Source organism: Taudactylus pleione, unplaced genomic scaffold (genome assembly GCF_031769625.1).
Source record: "Taudactylus pleione unplaced genomic scaffold, aTauple2 ptg000225l, whole genome shotgun sequence".
Lineage (NCBI taxonomy): Eukaryota > Metazoa > Chordata > Amphibia > Anura > Myobatrachidae > Taudactylus > Taudactylus pleione.
The window spans coordinates 12,380,001-12,399,327 of record NW_028284627.1 but is presented as its reverse complement, the minus strand read 5'-3'; the positions used below and the strand labels follow the sequence as shown (position 1 = coordinate 12,399,327).

General features: G+C 39.8%; 1 protein-coding gene across 3 annotated transcripts in view; it reads right to left on the bottom strand.

The window, feature by feature from the left end:
• The window catches only part of EBF1 (EBF transcription factor 1), a 363,744-nt gene that overhangs the window by 341,214 nt on the left and 3,203 nt on the right, over positions 1–19,327 (bottom strand). For all 3 annotated transcript variants that reach the window (XM_088478940.1, XM_088478942.1, XM_088478941.1), the window contains exons 3-4: positions 18,997–19,060; positions 17,653–17,708 (exon numbers count right to left, since the gene is read on the bottom strand). In XM_088478940.1, coding sequence (XP_088335066.1) covers positions 17,653–17,708; positions 18,997–19,060 — 120 coding nt within the window. The remainder of the gene's footprint in view (positions 1–17,652; positions 17,709–18,996; positions 19,061–19,327) is intronic.

Below are 19,327 nucleotides of genomic sequence, written 5' to 3'. Positions count from 1 at the left end.
GCTTTTAAACGAGCAAATTCTGCAAAATGAAAAGTTATATTTAATGATGAAGATGATCCTGCTCTATATAACATAAATCTCTGTCTGATTATACAGCATGCATATACATTATAATGTTTTCTGACACCAAAATATTGTAAGACTAAGGGGTATATTTACTAAAGTGAGAGTTTTTAGAAGTGGAAATGTTGCCCATAGTAACCAATCAGATTCTACTTATCATTTATCTAGCACCTTCTAGAACATAATAGCTAGAATCTGATTGGTTGCTATGGACAACATCTCCAATTCTAAAAACTCTCACTTTAGTAAATATACCCCAAAGGGGCTAATTCAGCACAGCACGCAAGTGCACTGCTGAACGTAGATTCCCGATTATCAGGAATCTGTGCATGCGCAGGAGCCATTCTGCGAGATGTGCAGAACGGGTCCTGCTAACACGTACGCTAGCCCTTGAATGCCTCTGTCTGATTGACAGGCAGAGGCATTTAAGGGGCAGTTTGGGGTCGGGGTCGTTCCGTTTTCCCGGGAGTGGCCAGCACAGAGATTGCGTGGATGTACGTAGTCTGCTGGGCTCGCAAGCTGACCAGCTTGAGTAAGCTGTCCGCCATAGCGACCATCGATGGTCGCTATGGTGATCCCAGCACTGCAACCTCCGTCGCAGTGCTGGAATCACAAATGCAGCAGGGGGTGTCATACACCTCCTGCTGCATTTGCAGTATTGCAAGGATCAGTGGCAAAAGCAGGATTTCTAGAGGGGGGGTTCCAAATGCTTGATTTTAGAGTGAGTGTGTCCATTCCATAAGGAGGGTAGAATTAGCACTTAACCAGCTTTAATATGTGTCATACAAAGTGTATTAGTGTCATAATTCCAGCATATAGAGAACCAGTGATCACAGTAAGCCATTATATGCGGCAGTAGGGCCATCCTGCCTGAGATGAATGTTTTTATTTTAGATGAGGGCACCATTCCAGAGTATTAGAGCAAGTGCGGAAGTCTGGGGGAGCCTCAGAATAACCTAGCACTGCCCTGGACATATATGTACATATTGGGCTCTATAGCAGCACATCCCTAACAGTGAATGTTTTCCAGATCTCCTAGCTGGGGCACAGGTTATTTGTTACTGGCTGATACATGTTAAGAGATCCACAGGTGGTGCTAATTATTTCATTTGTGATACTGAGAAGAACATGCAGCACTAGTAAAATTCTATTATGTTACTATTTCTATTGTGGTCATGGTGTGGGTTGGGGAGGGGGGTTTCCAGGAAGACGGAAACCTCCCCTGCGTTTGCCTATGAGGATCGCATTGCAAAGCTGCCTGCGTGCACTACACACTACAGTATATGCCTGCCTGCAGCTTTGCAATTGCGATCCTTGCTGAATCAGACACTAAGAACGGATGCCCTAGGCTGCAGGTCTTTTTGTTATGGAGGTGCCACCCACCCTCTCTGCCCCTGCTGGTGTCTCACCGTTATCTGGCACCTAGAGGCAGAGACGGACACTTCTGTTGCCTTCCGGAGATATGCCAATGGTGTTGAGGGGATTATCTCTGAACATTAGGGGAATTGTTTTACTGTTAATAAACTAATTTACTAGATAGATTAGAATATAATCATTTTTTAAAAAGTGCCTTGTGTGCATTATATATGTATAAAAAAAATAGTCTGGGGAGAGCGCAGAAAGACAGTGCACCCTAGGTCGGACGCTAAACAAGATTATTTGTAACACTGTCTCTAAGGAGACGGGGTCATAGGATAACTCTGATTTTATTTTATTTTTAAACATACCTAATGCGCAACAATTATTTTACTCACACCTGACAGGTTGTCTTTAAAATGAGTACTGTAGAACTTCTTTTTTTCTATATTAGATATATATCTGCTTTCTTTGTGTTGATGTTGCTGTCTAAGGATGAATCAAAGCTTGATGTGAGATAAAATTGTGAGATATATATCACCAACCAATCAGCTTCTAACTTACATTTTGCAGGCTGTGTTTAAGAAATTATAGTTTGGAGCTGATTGGTTGGTGATATATATTTCACAATTTTATCTCACATCAAGCTTTGATACATATGCCCTTAATGTCATTCTTATAGATAGTCAAGGTATTAGTGTTTACTAGACTTCAAAACATACCTATTATGTCTTATTGCTGCTCTTAATTGACATTAAATTTGAAAATAAGACTTTGGGGGTCATTCAGACCCAGTCGCGAGCGGCAGTACGCTCGCAAGTGGGTCGATGTTCCCCACTGCGCATGCGCACGATGGAGGGAGCTCCGTCGTGCGCATGCGCAAGACCCGTGGAGCGACGGGCTTTCCATCGCTCCGGGTCTCGCACCAAAGGGGGCGTGCTGTCGATGTTGATTGACAGCACGCCCCCTTTGGTGGGCGTGCCGGGTGCGTGCCTGCCAGACGGAGGCGTTCCCATGGGAGTGCCTGCCAGACGGAGGCGTTCCCATGGGAACGTCTACCGTCTGAAGCCGGCCCCACTGACATCACTAGTGATGTCAGTGGGAGTGATTTTGGCTCTGATAGAGCCAAAATCACTCCAGGGCTTGCGGCAGGGAGACCCTACCGCAGGGTCTCCGTCGCAAGTCCGATGGTCGCGATGGTCAAGACCATCGCGACCATCTTTTTGGTCGCTCGCATATGCTGTGGGTGGTCACCCACAGCTATACGAGCGGCCAGGAGGCCGCTCCATTTTCATGGAGGAGGGCCCTGATTCAGAGCGAGCGCTCTGGTCAGAGCGTCCGGCTCTGAATCAGGCCCTTTGATTTTACAAAAAGCAAATGGAAAACCAATGTAACAATTGTAAAGTGCAATAGAATATACCTACACTTTGTACATAACTGTTAATAAAAAAATAAAGTTAGATTTATATACCACTCCATTCGTACATTTTAATGCAATTTTCAACAATTGGTATTAAAAGATATTTAGAGCCCTGTTGCAAAATTAGAATTTAGATCTCTTCCGTTATTGTATTAATATACATATTTAGCCTCCATTAAGGTGATGTAGGGTATTTATCACAGAGCAGTATACAGTGGCACAGTACAGTGTACTATAGAATACATAATCGCAGAGCAGATTGTAGTGGAAATAGGATGAGTTCTAAGGAAACACTGGTAGTGGGCTGAATGGCAATCACTCTCACATCTGTCATAGAATATTACCATTATGCAATAATGGCTCGCTTCATTGTACTGACCTGTGCCGCAGACAAGATTGTGTAAACTGCAATTGTACATTGCATATAATCTAGGCCTCATAAACCGCAGCCCGTCATAGATATGACATAAGCCCTGTTATGACTAATGAGAGGTCCTTTCCTCTTTAATCTGTTTTTTTCCCCCATCAAGCTGAATTTGTTGCACATGATAGCATCACCTCCTCTGCATCTGATTGTACTCACGGAATATTATTCTCTACATTTCCAGCCATAAAATAGTTGAATTTCCAGATAGACATTTTGCAAACCATTATGGTCATATCTGCCAGAATAAACGCTACAGATCTCCGATCTTCAAAGCTATCAATGATACGTCTATATCGCAGTAATCTAGCCTCTCTTACAGACTCTCCCCAGAGAGACCTCCCTCTATCCAGCCGGAGTGTCGCTCACTCTGCAAAGTGCCAGCCAACCACTAAAACAGGAGTTAATAAAAAAATATATTGTCAGCAAAGTATTTTGTGACTAAGGGACATGGTATAAACTGTACACAGTTTAGAAAAAGCTTTTATGTGTCATAGTGGTGAAATCTTAAGTTACATGTAAGAAGAATGTAGGTTTTACTGTACCAAACTATGGAGACATTGGTTATTCTCCACCCTGAACCTTGATTGTAATACGACCTTTGGCTAAAGTTGAACCTGCCCTGGCTACTGTGCATAACTAATGGTGCATCAGTATAGGCAGGAGCAACAGGCAATCAGCCCCTGAGGAGCCATATTCGTTACATATGGGTGAATTCTAGAACAGAACTGACAGCGGTGCAGAGAGGGAGGAGGAGCAAGTACTAAGCACCCAGCCCTGGCCAGACCAGGGGCTACGCCACAAAGCCATTCCCTGAAGTATGTGTAGCCAAGCCCTGGTATTCACAATGGAGTGATGCCATGTCCCCTAGTTCCAGATAAATCTCCCTGTTTCCAGGCACCATAACAAATGTAGATAAGGGCCCTGAAATGCCACTGTAACCTTCCAGGCACCCGATCTGTTCTGAGAAGGGCAGAGAGAGAACTCTTTTAATCTGCACAGTGCAGCGCATGTGCCACCTAGTTGATGATTTCACTCTGCACTTGTCAAAGCAGATTGGGGTGCCATGGGGGAAGGGGGTTTGGGGCCTTGGTGGTAGGCACTAGCATGCTCTCCTCACCTTCAATCCCCATAGCGGCCACAATCCTTGCACCCATGGCCGTTCCAGCACTGGGTGGATGATTATACTTTTGTGATCCCACTGTCCCGTGAAAACAAAACGTAAAAGAAACAAAAGTGTCTCTTTTTGCAGCTACAACATGTATGTTTTCAAGAAATAAAAGGAAGTTAGCGTTCAAAGGCTCTCACATAAACACAAGCCCAGTTAACTACATGTAATAATATAATTTCACATATTTTTTAATAGAGATAAGGCCAGGTTATTTGTTTATTTTTTTACCAGGGACAGAAAATTATAAATCATTGACACATTAAACCTTGAAATATAAATGTCAGTATATTTATACATCTCTAGCGTTTCAGATGCCTGATTTAATATTTATAAGGTATTGTTCAATTTCTTATAGACTATAATATGTTGAGGATTAGTCTCACTGCCACAATGTCTGACTTAAAGAACACTAAAGCTGGGTACACACTAGGACGATGGATTGGCCGTCCGGCTGATCGGCCGTCCTATCTAACGATTGGTAAGTGCATGCACACTTACCAAACATCGGCCCAGTGTGTCGTGACTGACATCACAACTGGGCGGGCATTTACATGTGCCCACCCAGTTGAGCTGTCAGTCACCGGCAGCCTCTGCAGCAAGTGGTCAGCCGACCACCCATACACACAGCATGATGCACCAATATATCTGCAGATATATTGGGCATTGGCTGTGCTGCACAGCCGACCACCCATACACACAGCATGATGCACCAATATATCTGCAGATATATTGGGCATTGGCTGTGCTGCACAGCCAACACGATATACCTGTGAACAACGTAGTTCACAGACATATCGTTTGTACACACTGGCTGACGCACACGTGATATATCGACCGTTCAATTGAACACCCAATATATCCCAAGTGTGTACCCAGCATAACATTTCTTTAAACGTATGTACAGGATGTTTAGTTCCTTTTTTTTTTTTTTTAAATAAAAAAATTCTGCAGGTGTTTTTCTCCCTCTAGTGACACAAAGGAGTGTGGAAAATGAAACCAACACTTGCAGGACTTTATGAGGTTTTATTTTTTCATGAAAGTTAATGGAGGAGTGTTTCAGGAGTATGTGCTCCAAAAGGACATTTACCCATGGACACACCGTGATAATCATAATTACCTTTAAAGTGAATATTTCATTACATCATACTTGCCTACTTTTGAAAAAGCATTTAATGGAGATGTGCACAGCGTTACAGTAAACGTGTATTGCTCTGTCTGAGAGGTATGATATAAAATAGATATATTTATACCATTGTTGCTCGGTAAGATCAACTTGTTGACGAAAACAAACTGAAACTTTTCAGGGCTTGTTCATGGATTGTATTATACTCACATGTAGTTTCATGTACAGTAAGCGCCATTAGCAGGGCCACAACTAGGGGGGGCTAGAGGTGCACGTGCACCGGGTGCCGGAATGCAGGGGGTGAAAAAGGGATGACTCACGGTGGCTTGGGGGCTGGAAAGTCAGAAAACGGCCATCCAAAAATGGCCGCCGCCAAGGAGGAGACAGATGCTAGAGGTCCTTAATGGACCTCTAGTGTCTGTTAGGCCTTGCGCAAGTGCCGGGAGAAGATGCCGAAAGCTGCATCTTCTCCCGTGAAACCCCCTGGCAATGAGCATGAAATCCCCCTGGCAACGAGCATGAATCCCCCTGGCAACAAGCATGAATCCCCCTGGCAATGAGCAGGTAATTTTAAAGTAATTAGAAGCCTTACTGTGGGGCATACAATGGTGTTGAGCAAATATGTAAGTGGCACTTTGGTAATAGGCATTACAGTGTGTGGCATAATGTGTAATGGGCATTATTGTGTGTGGAATAATGTAAGTCACTATACCAGGGACGTTTGACTAGTGCACTGCCTTATGGAGGAGCAAGGACAAAATCCTGGTACGGGAAGGGAGGGGGCGCAAAACTGCTACCTTGCACCGGGTGAAAGATATCCTAGTTTTGGCCCTGCCATTAGAGACCTTATTCGAAAATTAATGTAGCCATAAGAAACATTGTGCCTCATAACCAGTGCAGGGAAGTCGCACGGATGCATTTGAATGTATATAACTCTGATTCCCCCCCCCAAGTATATAACAGCAACATAATGGTGGTAAGGTTTTAGAGTCTTCAGGGAGTCAGGGAGATTGCTACTATTTCAGTGAGTCTCCCTGACATTCAGGTAGAGTTGGCGAGTATGCATCACATTGGTCTCTGAAAATAATTAAGTAATATTTTGTCTGCAATGAAGGAACTTGTTACATTATTCTTACCTAAAGTCCTAAATCAACATCTTTAGCTTTCAGAAACGAAACAAATTGATGCATTTATGGGAAAATATATGATATTACTTTAATCAGAATTTAATCTAATACACATTTCAAATATAAATTGTCATAAAATGCTTGAATATTGTTTCACTGATCTCCTTTATATGAAAAAATTACATCTGCGGGCCCACTGCAAGGCCCATTTACAAGGGCCTTGCACAGCAGTCAGCCTCATTTGGTGGATATAACGTGACAAACTGAAAACTTATTTCATTTGCATGAGATAGATTGCTCCATCTGTACTTGTTAACATTCCTCATTTTCCTGGCACAGTTAAAAAAAATAATAATACTGCAGTCAAATGGGGATGGCTTATCAGAAAACAGCTGTGATTTTATCATGGGTGTGGCTTGTGTGAAACTGGGCATGGCTTGGGCAGATCACTTTTTTGCCCCATGTGCCTCCTACTCGTCCACTGCTGTGCCACAGAAAAAAATGTAGTGTGCAGTAACACAAAATTGCCACCAAGACCTCTCACACAACAGAAATATAACTAATGACAAAGAACACAGGAACATAAATCAAGTCCTGCAGTTGTATACATCAACACGCACTCACAGGGTGTTCTACAACGAGATTGGTCACGTGCAATTTTAATTGTGCGGCACATGTTGCTTGCAAAGCCCTAAATACTCAATTAGCTTTATTCAAGCTTCGTAGTCTATGGACAAGTTTTTCAGCTAGTTAGGGAATATTCAGACAACTTTTTTTTTTCAACTGCATCATGTAATAGTGCATTTTAAATTTAGACCATTGTGCGTGGTTTTATCCAGATGCAGTAGTTAACATTTTTAAAGTTATATTTGTACATAAATATTGAATTTTGCGTTTTAATTATAGCGTCCCTTCATATACCACTTGTCGATCTGAATGCAAGCCCTAAAACCTGTTATCCCTCCTAAATATATTTATGTTAAAAAGTCACATTCCTTGATTAAAAAATATTATTATTACAGGTTGAGTCTCCCATATCCAAAATGCTTGGGACCAGCGGTATTTTGGATAACGGAATATTCCGTATTTTGGAATAATTGCATACCATAATGAGATATCCTGGGAATAGGACCCAAATATACACACAGAATGCATTTATGTGTTACATACATCTGCAGGTAATTTTATACAATATATTCAATAATTTTGTGGCTCAAACAAAGTTTGTTTACAGAAATGAAATGAATTGAACCATCAAAAATCAAAGGTTTCATTATTTCAGTCATGCCAAAAAAAATTCTGTATTTCGGAATATTTGGATATGGGAGACTCAACCTGTATTATTATTTTATTTAGGGTCACACAAGAATTCCACAGCACTTTACATATGAGATGGAACATACAGTCAAATTACATAGTATATAGGAGATCAAACAGCACAGTTATAAACAAGTTCCCAACTTTACAAATGTACCTAATAACTAGGGATGTGCAGGCTCGGTTCTACTCGGTTCCGTTCTGGTTTTTTTCCCGAATCTTATTGGGCCTACTAATAACACATAAATACAATCCGCAGCTTACAATACTACATAGAGACCACAGAAAGACAGAGAGCCTTGCTCAAAAGAGCTTAACGTCTAGATATAAGAAATTGTATGTGTGTTTGTTAACTAGATGGGTGCATGAAAATATATTTCTTTACCAAAGTCTTGGCAACTGTGTTCCTTATCTAACTTTTAAGTAATTCAAGAGGGAATAGTTGTTATTGTTTTGTATGTAATGTGAGTGGATAGATCTTTACAAAAATTATATATATTGTGTAAGGCGGTAAAGCTTTGGGCTGTACAACAGCAGCTTTATATATTATATATATATATATATACAGTATATATATATATATATATATATATATATATATATATATAAAAGATAAGGGCGTCACTCAGATTAAAAAAAAAAACAACACATCACACTAGCAGCTAATTATTCCAACGTATCAATATAAGGCTACATCGTCTTCTGGAATAATTAGCTGCTAGTGTAATGTGTTTTTATTTGCTATCTGAGTGACGCCGTCATCTATTATATATATATATATATGTATGTGTGTGTATATATATATATATATATATATATATATATAAAATTATTACTTTATCATCAAAGTCTTGTCACCTGTCTTTTAATCACGCTGTAGGTAGATGTATTGTCACTAATAATTAGCTGATCACTTTGTGTATAGTTCGGAGATGTCGAACAGACTTCCTCAGTGAACAGAGCACAAGATACCACAAAGTGAGACCTAGCTGCTGCGCCAGACTCAGGATTCACAGTCCACCTGCACACATTGTGATTGCAGTTCAATGAAATACATGGAAAGACAACTACTTAAAATGTTATTTTATATTAATTAGAAGACTAAAACATATTTAAAGCAATTAAATATATATATAAAAATGTCATGATAGAGTTCCTTTAAAACACCCTTTGCAGATGTAGCCGCATTGAATGTGTTGAGGAGTTATAACTGCAAGCATGTGTGCAATTAAAAACTGTGGCTGTGGGTGTACAGAAAGGCCATGCAAACTTGATGGACCTTTAATCCTAAACTGAGATGGTTTTCATTAGAGTCACATTAAATAACGAAGATTATTTTGAAAGCGTTCAGCTCACAGCCCTTGCAGCCAGGTTTCCCCTGAGGACGGCTCTGCAATACCCTGATAGGATGATGTCATACTGTACCTAGCGAATGACATCATCCATTGTAGGAAAAATAAAACCACACAGAATTATCACACAGCATCCCACTCCAGAACATGCGAGGGATCAAATTACCCGCTGGAAAACAGAATTGCAGGGAGTGTGAAAAACAGGACCCAAGAGATTGAAAATTAGGAGCAGAATAAAATACATGCGAATCAGCACAGTTCTCAGTACTACATACCATCTATTATATTACAATTAGGAACGCTTACTGATGTTTATAGAAACACAGGGTGGTAAAGAGAAAAAAATAAGGTTACGTGAGACTTTAAAACTAATATACAATGCACTCTTGTTTTAACATAAATATATATATATAAATAATATATATATATATATATATATATATATACTTCACCTAGTGAAAGAGACTTCTAAATTATAAATCCATACATTGTACTCCTATGCATTATCTCATGCCCAACAATTATTAACTCATCAGCCCTTGGCTCAGGGAGCTTGCAATCTATTTTCACACAAACACATTTGCACGCCAATACCTATTTATTCACAGTCTACTAAAACCAACTGGATTTCTTAAGACCATAGCAGAAAATGTCTCCCTGTTTGGGAATAAACCCAATGAACCAGTACTGCTATGCAGCATTACTAAACCCTCTGCCACCATACTGCCTATTTAATCATTTTTGTTCAGAAGAAAACCGTATGTATTTTAAGGATTAACGGTCTCCATCTGTGGTTATAGGGTTATGCTAAGTTATCTTGGAAGTCTGAGTCCTTCATATAAAAATGTAAAAAAAATAGAACACATCCAAGTTAAAAATTCCCACATAAATGTGTTCAACATTCAGCGTTTATGGTTGGTTTGCGCTACGTTGTTGCAATCCGCTCTCACCATGGGCCAAATGACTACAAATCCGCAAATCTATATCCTGAGTTTGCCTGTAATTTGGTGCTGGCGCCTTGCCGACTTGGTCAGGAAATCGCTGGGTAAAATCAGAACTATCAACGTGGGATTAATAAAATGCATCTCTGCTAATATGTTCATTTTTTAAGGTAGTTCAAACATTCACGTTTGAAGCAGCTCTAGCGTAAATATCTCAGAACAAATGGCAGAATGTAATACAGGAGGGAGCAGTTGGGATGCCAGACTGAAAAATACATTAGGCCATCTGGCTGAGGCAGCCTCTCCAAAAACCTCATCTTTGTTTTCACCCCCCGACTCCAAACAACACATTTTCCACTATGATGAGTCTACATTTTCCCCAAACACGGGCCCTGATCATGCATGCAAACTGTCTCTTTGTTTACATGATTATTTGTATTAATCCACTGTTATCTTTTTTTTTTTTTTAAATCCACCGTCAGCGCAACAACTATAAATGGAAGAGAACGGAATTACATTAATAGATGGAAGAGACAGAGGGAACATGGCTTCTCACATCAGTACAACAATTTATTCCTCATAATGCAGCATAAAACCTCAAATAAACTTTTACATGATGGCAAAACTCAAACATCCCGCCAACAGCAGACACGTGCACTCCTCCGTCAAGGTCAGTAAGACACAATGGGGGACATGCCTTGGAGAAAGATAAAGTACCAACCAATCAGCTCCTAACTGTCAGTTTTCAAACAGCCTGTAAAGTGACAGTTAGGAGCAGATTGGTGGGTACTTTATCTCTTTGAACTTTATCACTCTCCAAAGCTTAGTACATCTCTCCCAATGTGTGATAATGGCCTTTCCTTATAGCTTTGTTACATAAGGGCTAAAATATGAAGCAGGGCTTCCCTACTGGTGCATATGTTCCATCCCTGAGGGATACTTGTGGCTCTTCGCTTCCGAGCTAGCTTTCACTGCTAGTAATGCATGACATCATTATTTTATTAGCTTATGGCCTGTGTGCATCAGTGACGTGCAGTGAGATCAGTGGCTGGGGAAGCACACATGTATGTATTTTTAGATTAAAACTCTGGAGCATGACAGGGAGTATGATAGGAAGGAGTATGACAGGGAAGACTCTGCCTACCCTGACTGCACGTCCCTGGTGCGCAGATTTTTTATAAATTATCTGCAGCCTTTCTTGTGTAAAATGTAGACAGCAGTCCCATATAGCATAGCAGCCACCATCTTACACTGCCATATGCAAAATCTATCTATTTTAAGCTGTGGGAATACAATTCTTATGAAATAACAGGCTTGTTTTCACTAGGCAGGAAGTGCACACATTTTTTTTTTTCGAAGGGAAACTTCTCATTGGCTGGAGTGATCTGATGTGGCCAATAGAAAGCTTTCAGCAAATTGCCATTTCTATACTCAGCAATCCCTGCTGGAATGGTAGTGACTAAATCCCCTTCACGGAGAGGACCTTGACGTCATCAGCCAGTGTCCAGCGTCATTCCCTACCATCCAAGTGGGCATAGGGGGGGGATACAAACCTTGTGGCAAGCGTAGCGAGCCACCGAGCCCGAAGTGTGGCGAGCGCAGCGAGCCCGCGAGAGGACAACTTTCTTTTTTAAGTGGGGATAACTTTCTTGTGTAGCTGACCTTATTGGGCATGAACTGCACTTCCACCCTCACTCACCTCACTTCCAGGTCCCTAGCATGAAGGGGAAATAAGCTCTACCCGGCTGGAATGTGTATAAAAAGTTTTAATTCAAAGTTTTGAAACTTTATTAAGGCTTTTCATTTTAGGATTCCTGGCAATAGGGGTAGCAGCATTTGGCTCAATATAAGGGAGAAAAGTATAAAAATATACTTATGTTTGAAAAAAAAGAGTAATTTGCCATAAGCATAATTTAATTCTTCTTGACCCATTGAGCACAACACAGAATAATTTGTTAGGAGAGTGAATAACTAATAGGAAGGTTTACAAATATATCCTGTATTCATTCTAGAATTAGCTCTCTGTCACTGCTAAATATTAAATCTTCAACATCCCACAAATCTAGGAAAAACCTGGTGTATAGTCTTAAGAGAATTCAGAATGAGGGGCCTATTCATTAAACCTAAAAATTCGATGGAGATAATTAGGTTTAGAACTCTCATGGAGTTCTAGCTAATTATAGGTGGAATTCATCATTCCACCTCTCCATAAGTATCTATTCCGAAAAGCTGTCATTTTTGCAATGACAGCTTTTCGGGAAATAGATACTTTTCCCTGCCTACACTACCTTATCGCATCTGGAAACAGTGCTGCGCATGCGCTGTTACATCTGTAAAACCAGCGCATGCGCAGCACTGCCTACAGATGCGTTAAGGTAATGTATCCCCCGACCCCCCCACCCCCCTCCGCTCACCTCCCCCCTCCCCGACTTACCTGTCCGCGCAGCAGCCTCCGGCTCCGTCCTGCTGGTCTGTCATGTGGTTTCCCAGCAGACCACATGACAGATTAGGGGAAAAAAAAATGTTTTTTTTTTTCAAAACTTTCTTGTGCTCTGCTGGGGAGCACACATGTCCGACCATCCTCCGGAGCCTGAGGACGGAGCAGAGCGCCGGAGGGACTCGTCGGGGGACCTGCACACGCGGATACAGGTAAGTCGATTCTGCTATTCGCCACCTCACAGTGGCGAATAGTAACTGCATCAAATTCCGAAAATTCATAATTTTTGGAATTTGATGAATACCACAATTTCCACATCCCCATACTAATGTATGGGGAGTGTGGAAATTAACGCAGGGGAACTTAGCAAGGAGGTATCTGTGATATCTCCTGTGCTAAGTCTGTTCATGAATACCAAAATAACGTTATTTAAGGAAAATGTCCTTAAAAACGTTATTTTAGTGTTGATGAATAGGCCCCTGATTCTGTTAAGACTAGCCACTTTTAATTGGGGGATACAGTACTAAAACAAATACTAGGTGGTAACAGACAGACAGAGAGGTAAGAGGGCCCTGCACGCAAGCTTAGAGTGTTATTGTAAAATATACTTACATAGGGGTCATGCACTATAAAGCCACATTTGGATAAGTTAAGCAGTGGTTCCCAAACTGTGCGGCGTGGCACCCTGGAGTAGGGCCTGCTCCAGTAGGAGCCACGCCCTGTGCCGACCGAGACGTAGGCACGCAGTTTCAAAGCCGTGCGTGACCAGAAAGGGGAAGTGGCATAATTAACATAGGCACCCCCCTAAATGGCGTTATTTGGGGGCGTGCCCACATGGCACGATTCTCGTGTAACATCAGGCTGGGGGTGAGCTCAGCACTCCGTCACTAGCTGGGCTTCCCCCAGCCCTCTCCTTCCACTGAATGGATGCCACGCGCAGCATCCATTCAGCTTCTCCGGGGCCCGGCACTGCCACACAGCTGCGGCGGTGGGGGTGGCCGACCAGCCGTGGGACACTTCGGCCCATGGTTGCTAGTACAGCAGGCTAGTGCCCGAAATGTGGGACTGTCCCGCTGAAATCGGGATGTTGGGAGGGGTGCGCCCTCTATGGGTTGGGGCCCCTGTTCGACCGCACTGGTTGAACAAGCCTCGAGCAGACCCGGCCCTGGGGTGCCTCGGGACACTTGCAGGGGTGCCTCAGGTTGGTGGTCCAGCACCAAATCAAATTCTTTATGGTCCATATAATGTAATATATGTGGACAAACAGAAGCGCAAACCTGTCCCCATCACATAACTGAGCCTAAGGATGACAGGTAGCACAATTTACTTCACTTTACTACTTCACTACACTTTTTTCTGAATTTCTCAATAACAAACTTTTGGCTTAGGGATGCCGTGAATACAATGCTGATACTCTAGGGCGCCGTGATTCAAAAACGTTTGGGAACCCCTGAGTTAATGTATAAAACAGCCTGCACTTACCCTAACAAGTACACTATTAGCACGAACAGAATATGACAAATACTAAGAGAGCAGGGGTAGAGAGCTAATGGACAAAATAATATTAGAGGATGGGTGGGGAAAGAAAGAGAGAGTATGATTAAAAGTTAAAGAGCTTTTAGGCAGAGAACATACAAGTGAGAATTTGGGCAGATTTGGGGCTCATTTAATTAATGGCAAATATATTTCCTCTGACTTGGCAGGTTTGTGCTCACATTCAACTGTCCATTTAGGTTAAATCAAAGTCATTGTGATTTCTACACTGATTCTAATCTAATGAATACAACTATAGGTCTATCAGACCAGGGGAGATCTAAATTATTAGTAAATAGGTCCCATACGGAGAGAATAACTGATAGGGGGAGGGAGAGAGGTTAAAAATGAGAGGTGACTGGGAAAAAAGAAAGAAAAAAAAAAGAAAGAAAGAAAAAGAAAGAAAGATTATTCTGTAAGATGGGTGGCAAATAGTAAATTATATATACTGTATGTATGATTGTATTTACAGTATGTATGTATGTATTGTCTGAATGTATGTATGTATCTATCGATCTATCTATATGTAGAACTTGAATTCTCATATCAAACTCTCCCTATAGACTCCAAGCTTGTGTGCAGGTCTCTCTTACCTCTCCATCTGTCTACAGTTGTAAAGCGCAAAGCAATATGCTGATGCTATACAAATAAATAATAAAATATACACATACACACACAAATATATACATAATTACACACATTTGTGTGCGCACACACACACACATATTGTTTCCTTGAGTATCAGAGCAATGATACAGTATCAGCTGCTGACCTCGGTGCAGTGTAGCTTCTTTGCCTTCTGCACAGATAACTTTCCAGGTTACTAGTTCATGTAAAACGCATCTGAGGCTGCAGCTTCTCACAGGATTCCGCTCTAGTCACATCTGTCATGTCTGTGTGGGACTAATTTCAGTAAAGGGCACACACAAAGCAGCTTCTGCTCCATTTCCAGAACAACAACACTGGCTTCATCAAGTATGCACCTATTGGCAAACCTATTTGATATATATATATATATATATATATACACAGATATATATAGATATATTTATTTATAGCACAGCATATTCCATTGCGCTTTACAATTGGAAACATAAATAGAACAAAACTCGGTAGAAACACACAGATATATAGGTGGGAAGACCCTGCTCGTAAGCTTACAATATATAGGATATATAGATAGATTTGTATATATATATATACATTAAGATAGCTATAGATATATATATATATATATATATATAGTAAGATGTATAAATACATGGATAGATAGATAGATAGATAGATAGATAGATAGATAGATAGATAGATAGATAGATAGATAGATAGATAGATAGATAGATAGATAGATGATATATAGATTTGTTTTTATGAGAATACTAGACCAGGAGGTGTCACCTAGCTTTAGAATATCCTCACTGTAAAAGATCCTGCCAACCATATTTGTTCACACACAATTGTTGCAATGTAGAGTTACTACAATAACATGCTCTGATGCAGCGACATTAGACATTACTAGTGTGAGGCAAGAAAAATAAAATACAGAAAATTTAAATCAAGCAAAACATTTTATCTGCTTCACAAAAATTGCAATGAGAAAATACAACTCTGTATAAAATGTTCATTAACTAACAATTGGGAAGCATTGTAAGCAATTCCAGTTTTTTAGTAATATTCTTTTATCATAAAGGATTTCTGTGTTATATTGTACTTGCTGTTGAAGGAAACTGACTTTAGTATATTATATTAAAAATATCCAATAACCCATGTAAAACTACATATGTATAAATATTCAGGACATCATTTTTCAAGCATCATTTGCAGTTATATTTAAGATTATCCATAACTGCAACATTTTTGCCACTGTTGCTATATAATATTTTTACCATGCAGAGATAATTTGGTTATTGCACCATAAGGCCATTATAAAAGTGGAGGCTAGTGTTACATCCTACTGCATTCCCCCCTATGTAATGATCTTTATGGAATATATAATTGCAGCAGTTATGGTTGATAACAGGATAACAAAAAAAAATCAATGCAACATTACAAGATTTTTTTAAAAAAAGGAAATGCCTGGGGAGTCTGCAAAAAAGTCCAAAAATACAATGTGAAGTACATTGTCCGGAAGGAAGGAGGTTACAATGAGACTGGTGTAAATCTCCAAAAAAGGCTCACACACTAACAAAACAATGCAGAACAATGCAAACATCAAATGCACAACCATTTACCTTATGCCAGGCTATAAGGAATCACTTTTATATTGCCCCAGATCTTATAAAACTGATACCGACAGAATCAGGCAAGAGCTTTGCACAACTATAAAAACCAGTGGGCTCTATGCACGGCTCTTATAATGGGTAACTATAGAAAGTACTAAAGTTTATTTTTATATTTTTTTGTACTTAATACACCATTCATGCCGTTGTGGATGGACCTTGTTACCAGTACAGGTCTGCAAAGTGATTGCAATAGGCTTGTTAATGTGCGTCCTATCCGGGGGGAAAGGGGTTAATAATGAATTACCCTCGCTAGGTTAACCCTTTCATCACAGCACGGGATTAGAGTCCGATAAGGCAGGGAGTGGTGAAGTTAAGGGAGGGTGCCTGCGGTCACCGCCGAGAGAGAGTATAACGGGGCTTTTAACAATGGGCATTGACTACATGATTCAGGTGGGCAAAGGGTTGATCAAAGTCACAAAGAGCCTATGGTGCAGATAAGTTATTGATAGCAGCACAGGAGTCACTCACTATACCAGAGTTAGGCATGTGCAGTTGTTGCGGGACTACAAGCCCCAGCATGCCTTGCTAGTCAAGGATAGAAACTGGCATGGCATGCTGGGACCTGTAAAAGCTGCAAAGCCACAGGTTAGCAGCGTCTACCCTATACCGCAAAAGCATGCACCACAGCAATTATATACATCATCCCCTTGCATGTTATGCTTGCATTAAAAAGTTCAGCTTCAGCTAGCATGCAATATATTTCCACCCTGACTTGCCCATCAGGTCATCAGCCAACCTTTATCCTTACTCACTGAGCCACCCTATAGCAATAAGCCCAGAGGGTCCTCTTAACAGTCCATATGAAGTCATCACCTTTCAAACTACTTGTATAAAAAAACAAACCAATCTATAATATAATCACCCCCTACATTTAGGAAGGCAAAATAACGGTTCTATTTCCCTATGTAATTATTGCAGGCTTCAATCGGCATTGTAACAGAATCAGCATATTTATACAGTCCCTTTAGCTAATTGCAGGCAGCTCCAATTTTTGTAAGAACCTTTCTGACCCCAAACATTGTTACAAGAGACTACAAGCGATACAGTGATACTCTTATTTACATTCCAGTCCCCCAGTGTTTTATTCTCCAGTGGTGGAATCTTACCTGTTTGGTCATGGAGTCTATTAACCGTACATAAAAATCCTGTTCTGTCCTGATGCCTGGGAAATAAAATGGGATGCATTTAGCATAAAGATCTGCATATATATCATGGTACAGACAGACAGAAGTTTTCATGCATCATAATAGCTTACATGACTAGATCGATCTATCTATCTATCTATCTATCTATCTATCTATCTATCTATCTATCTATCTATCTATCTATCTATCTATCTATCAACACATACATCATAAACCATCTGTTTTTTAAATAATTCATTAAAAATATTTCCTACTAATATTAGAAAGTACGAAAATATCCATTCATAAACTAGCATATCATGTAGTAAAAACCTCTCTATATTAAGCAATACAATTTGGAAACATTACCGGGATTTTTTTTTATTCTTATTTTGTTAAACAGATACAAGATGCATATTAAAATATTTCATAACTGATCCTATTACTATTACAACTTTTATCCCTCGGGTGAATATGATGTCAGAATGATCGCACAGATATTTATTAACACAAGAACAGTCAAATCTAGAAGTTATAAAACCTACTTCAATACTAATATAGCCAGTGAACAGTTAAATTAGCAAGCGGGTGTCACTTATATGTTGGCTGCCGTTCAGGAGTCAAGGGGTTAACTCTTGTACAGTCGTAATGAGAGTGAATTACATAGAACATAGTGCTGTACATCAGTCAGAGTCACATCCAAAAGGGGTACAAATAACCTTTATTTGGAAAACGTTTGTTTGATACTTTTTTACTTTTTCAATATAACAATTGTTGCTTCACTATCGTTTACTACATATTTGTAGGGTATATATTTTTTTATATCAGTATAAGTAAAATATAAAATAACTCAAATTACACGTTGTCTAACCCATGGGACTCATTGCTGAAACTTTCTTATAAATAGTAGACACTTATTTTTGAAGACTTTACTTTTCCAAGTCCCAATGATACTATATGGTGCTTTTCTTTGATTTAAATTCCTATACAAAAGTATAAAAATGACAAGAAGTAGTTTATTAAATCAGAGCTTAGTTGATCCAAGCTCATTCAGATAACTGTGCACATAAGGACAGTAAATTTAAATTAATCATAGGAAACATAAATACGTTTAATAACACATAATGTATTAATATATATATATATATATATTAATATATATATATATATATATATATATATATATATATATATAAACATTTCTCCATCAGGTCTTGTGTGTGTGCACTAGTGACAACCCATTATTGGAAACACAGAAAAGTTGGCTCTAATCCTTTTGTATCTGTCTGTCAGGAGCCATATGTGAGGCTGACCACATACACTCACCATTGCTATAGAGCAGCTGGAGTCGGTAGTGGATGCCATTATTTGTCTTCTCATTGCTGGTTTCCTGATTTCAAAAATAAAAATATCACAAATTATTTATTCCCCCCACAACAAAATGACTACTTCATCAGCACATAATGCAGAGTATATATGGAGCTTATTATAATTCACTATTGCACACATATATTTATGACTATTATTACTGTCATTCTTGTCAAGCAGTTCCACTACAGTTGAAACCAACGACAAGTGTTATACAGTGTACATATAATAGTATGGTGATCATTATATTTTATAACAACAACGTACTGTTTGAATTCATCTATGAATT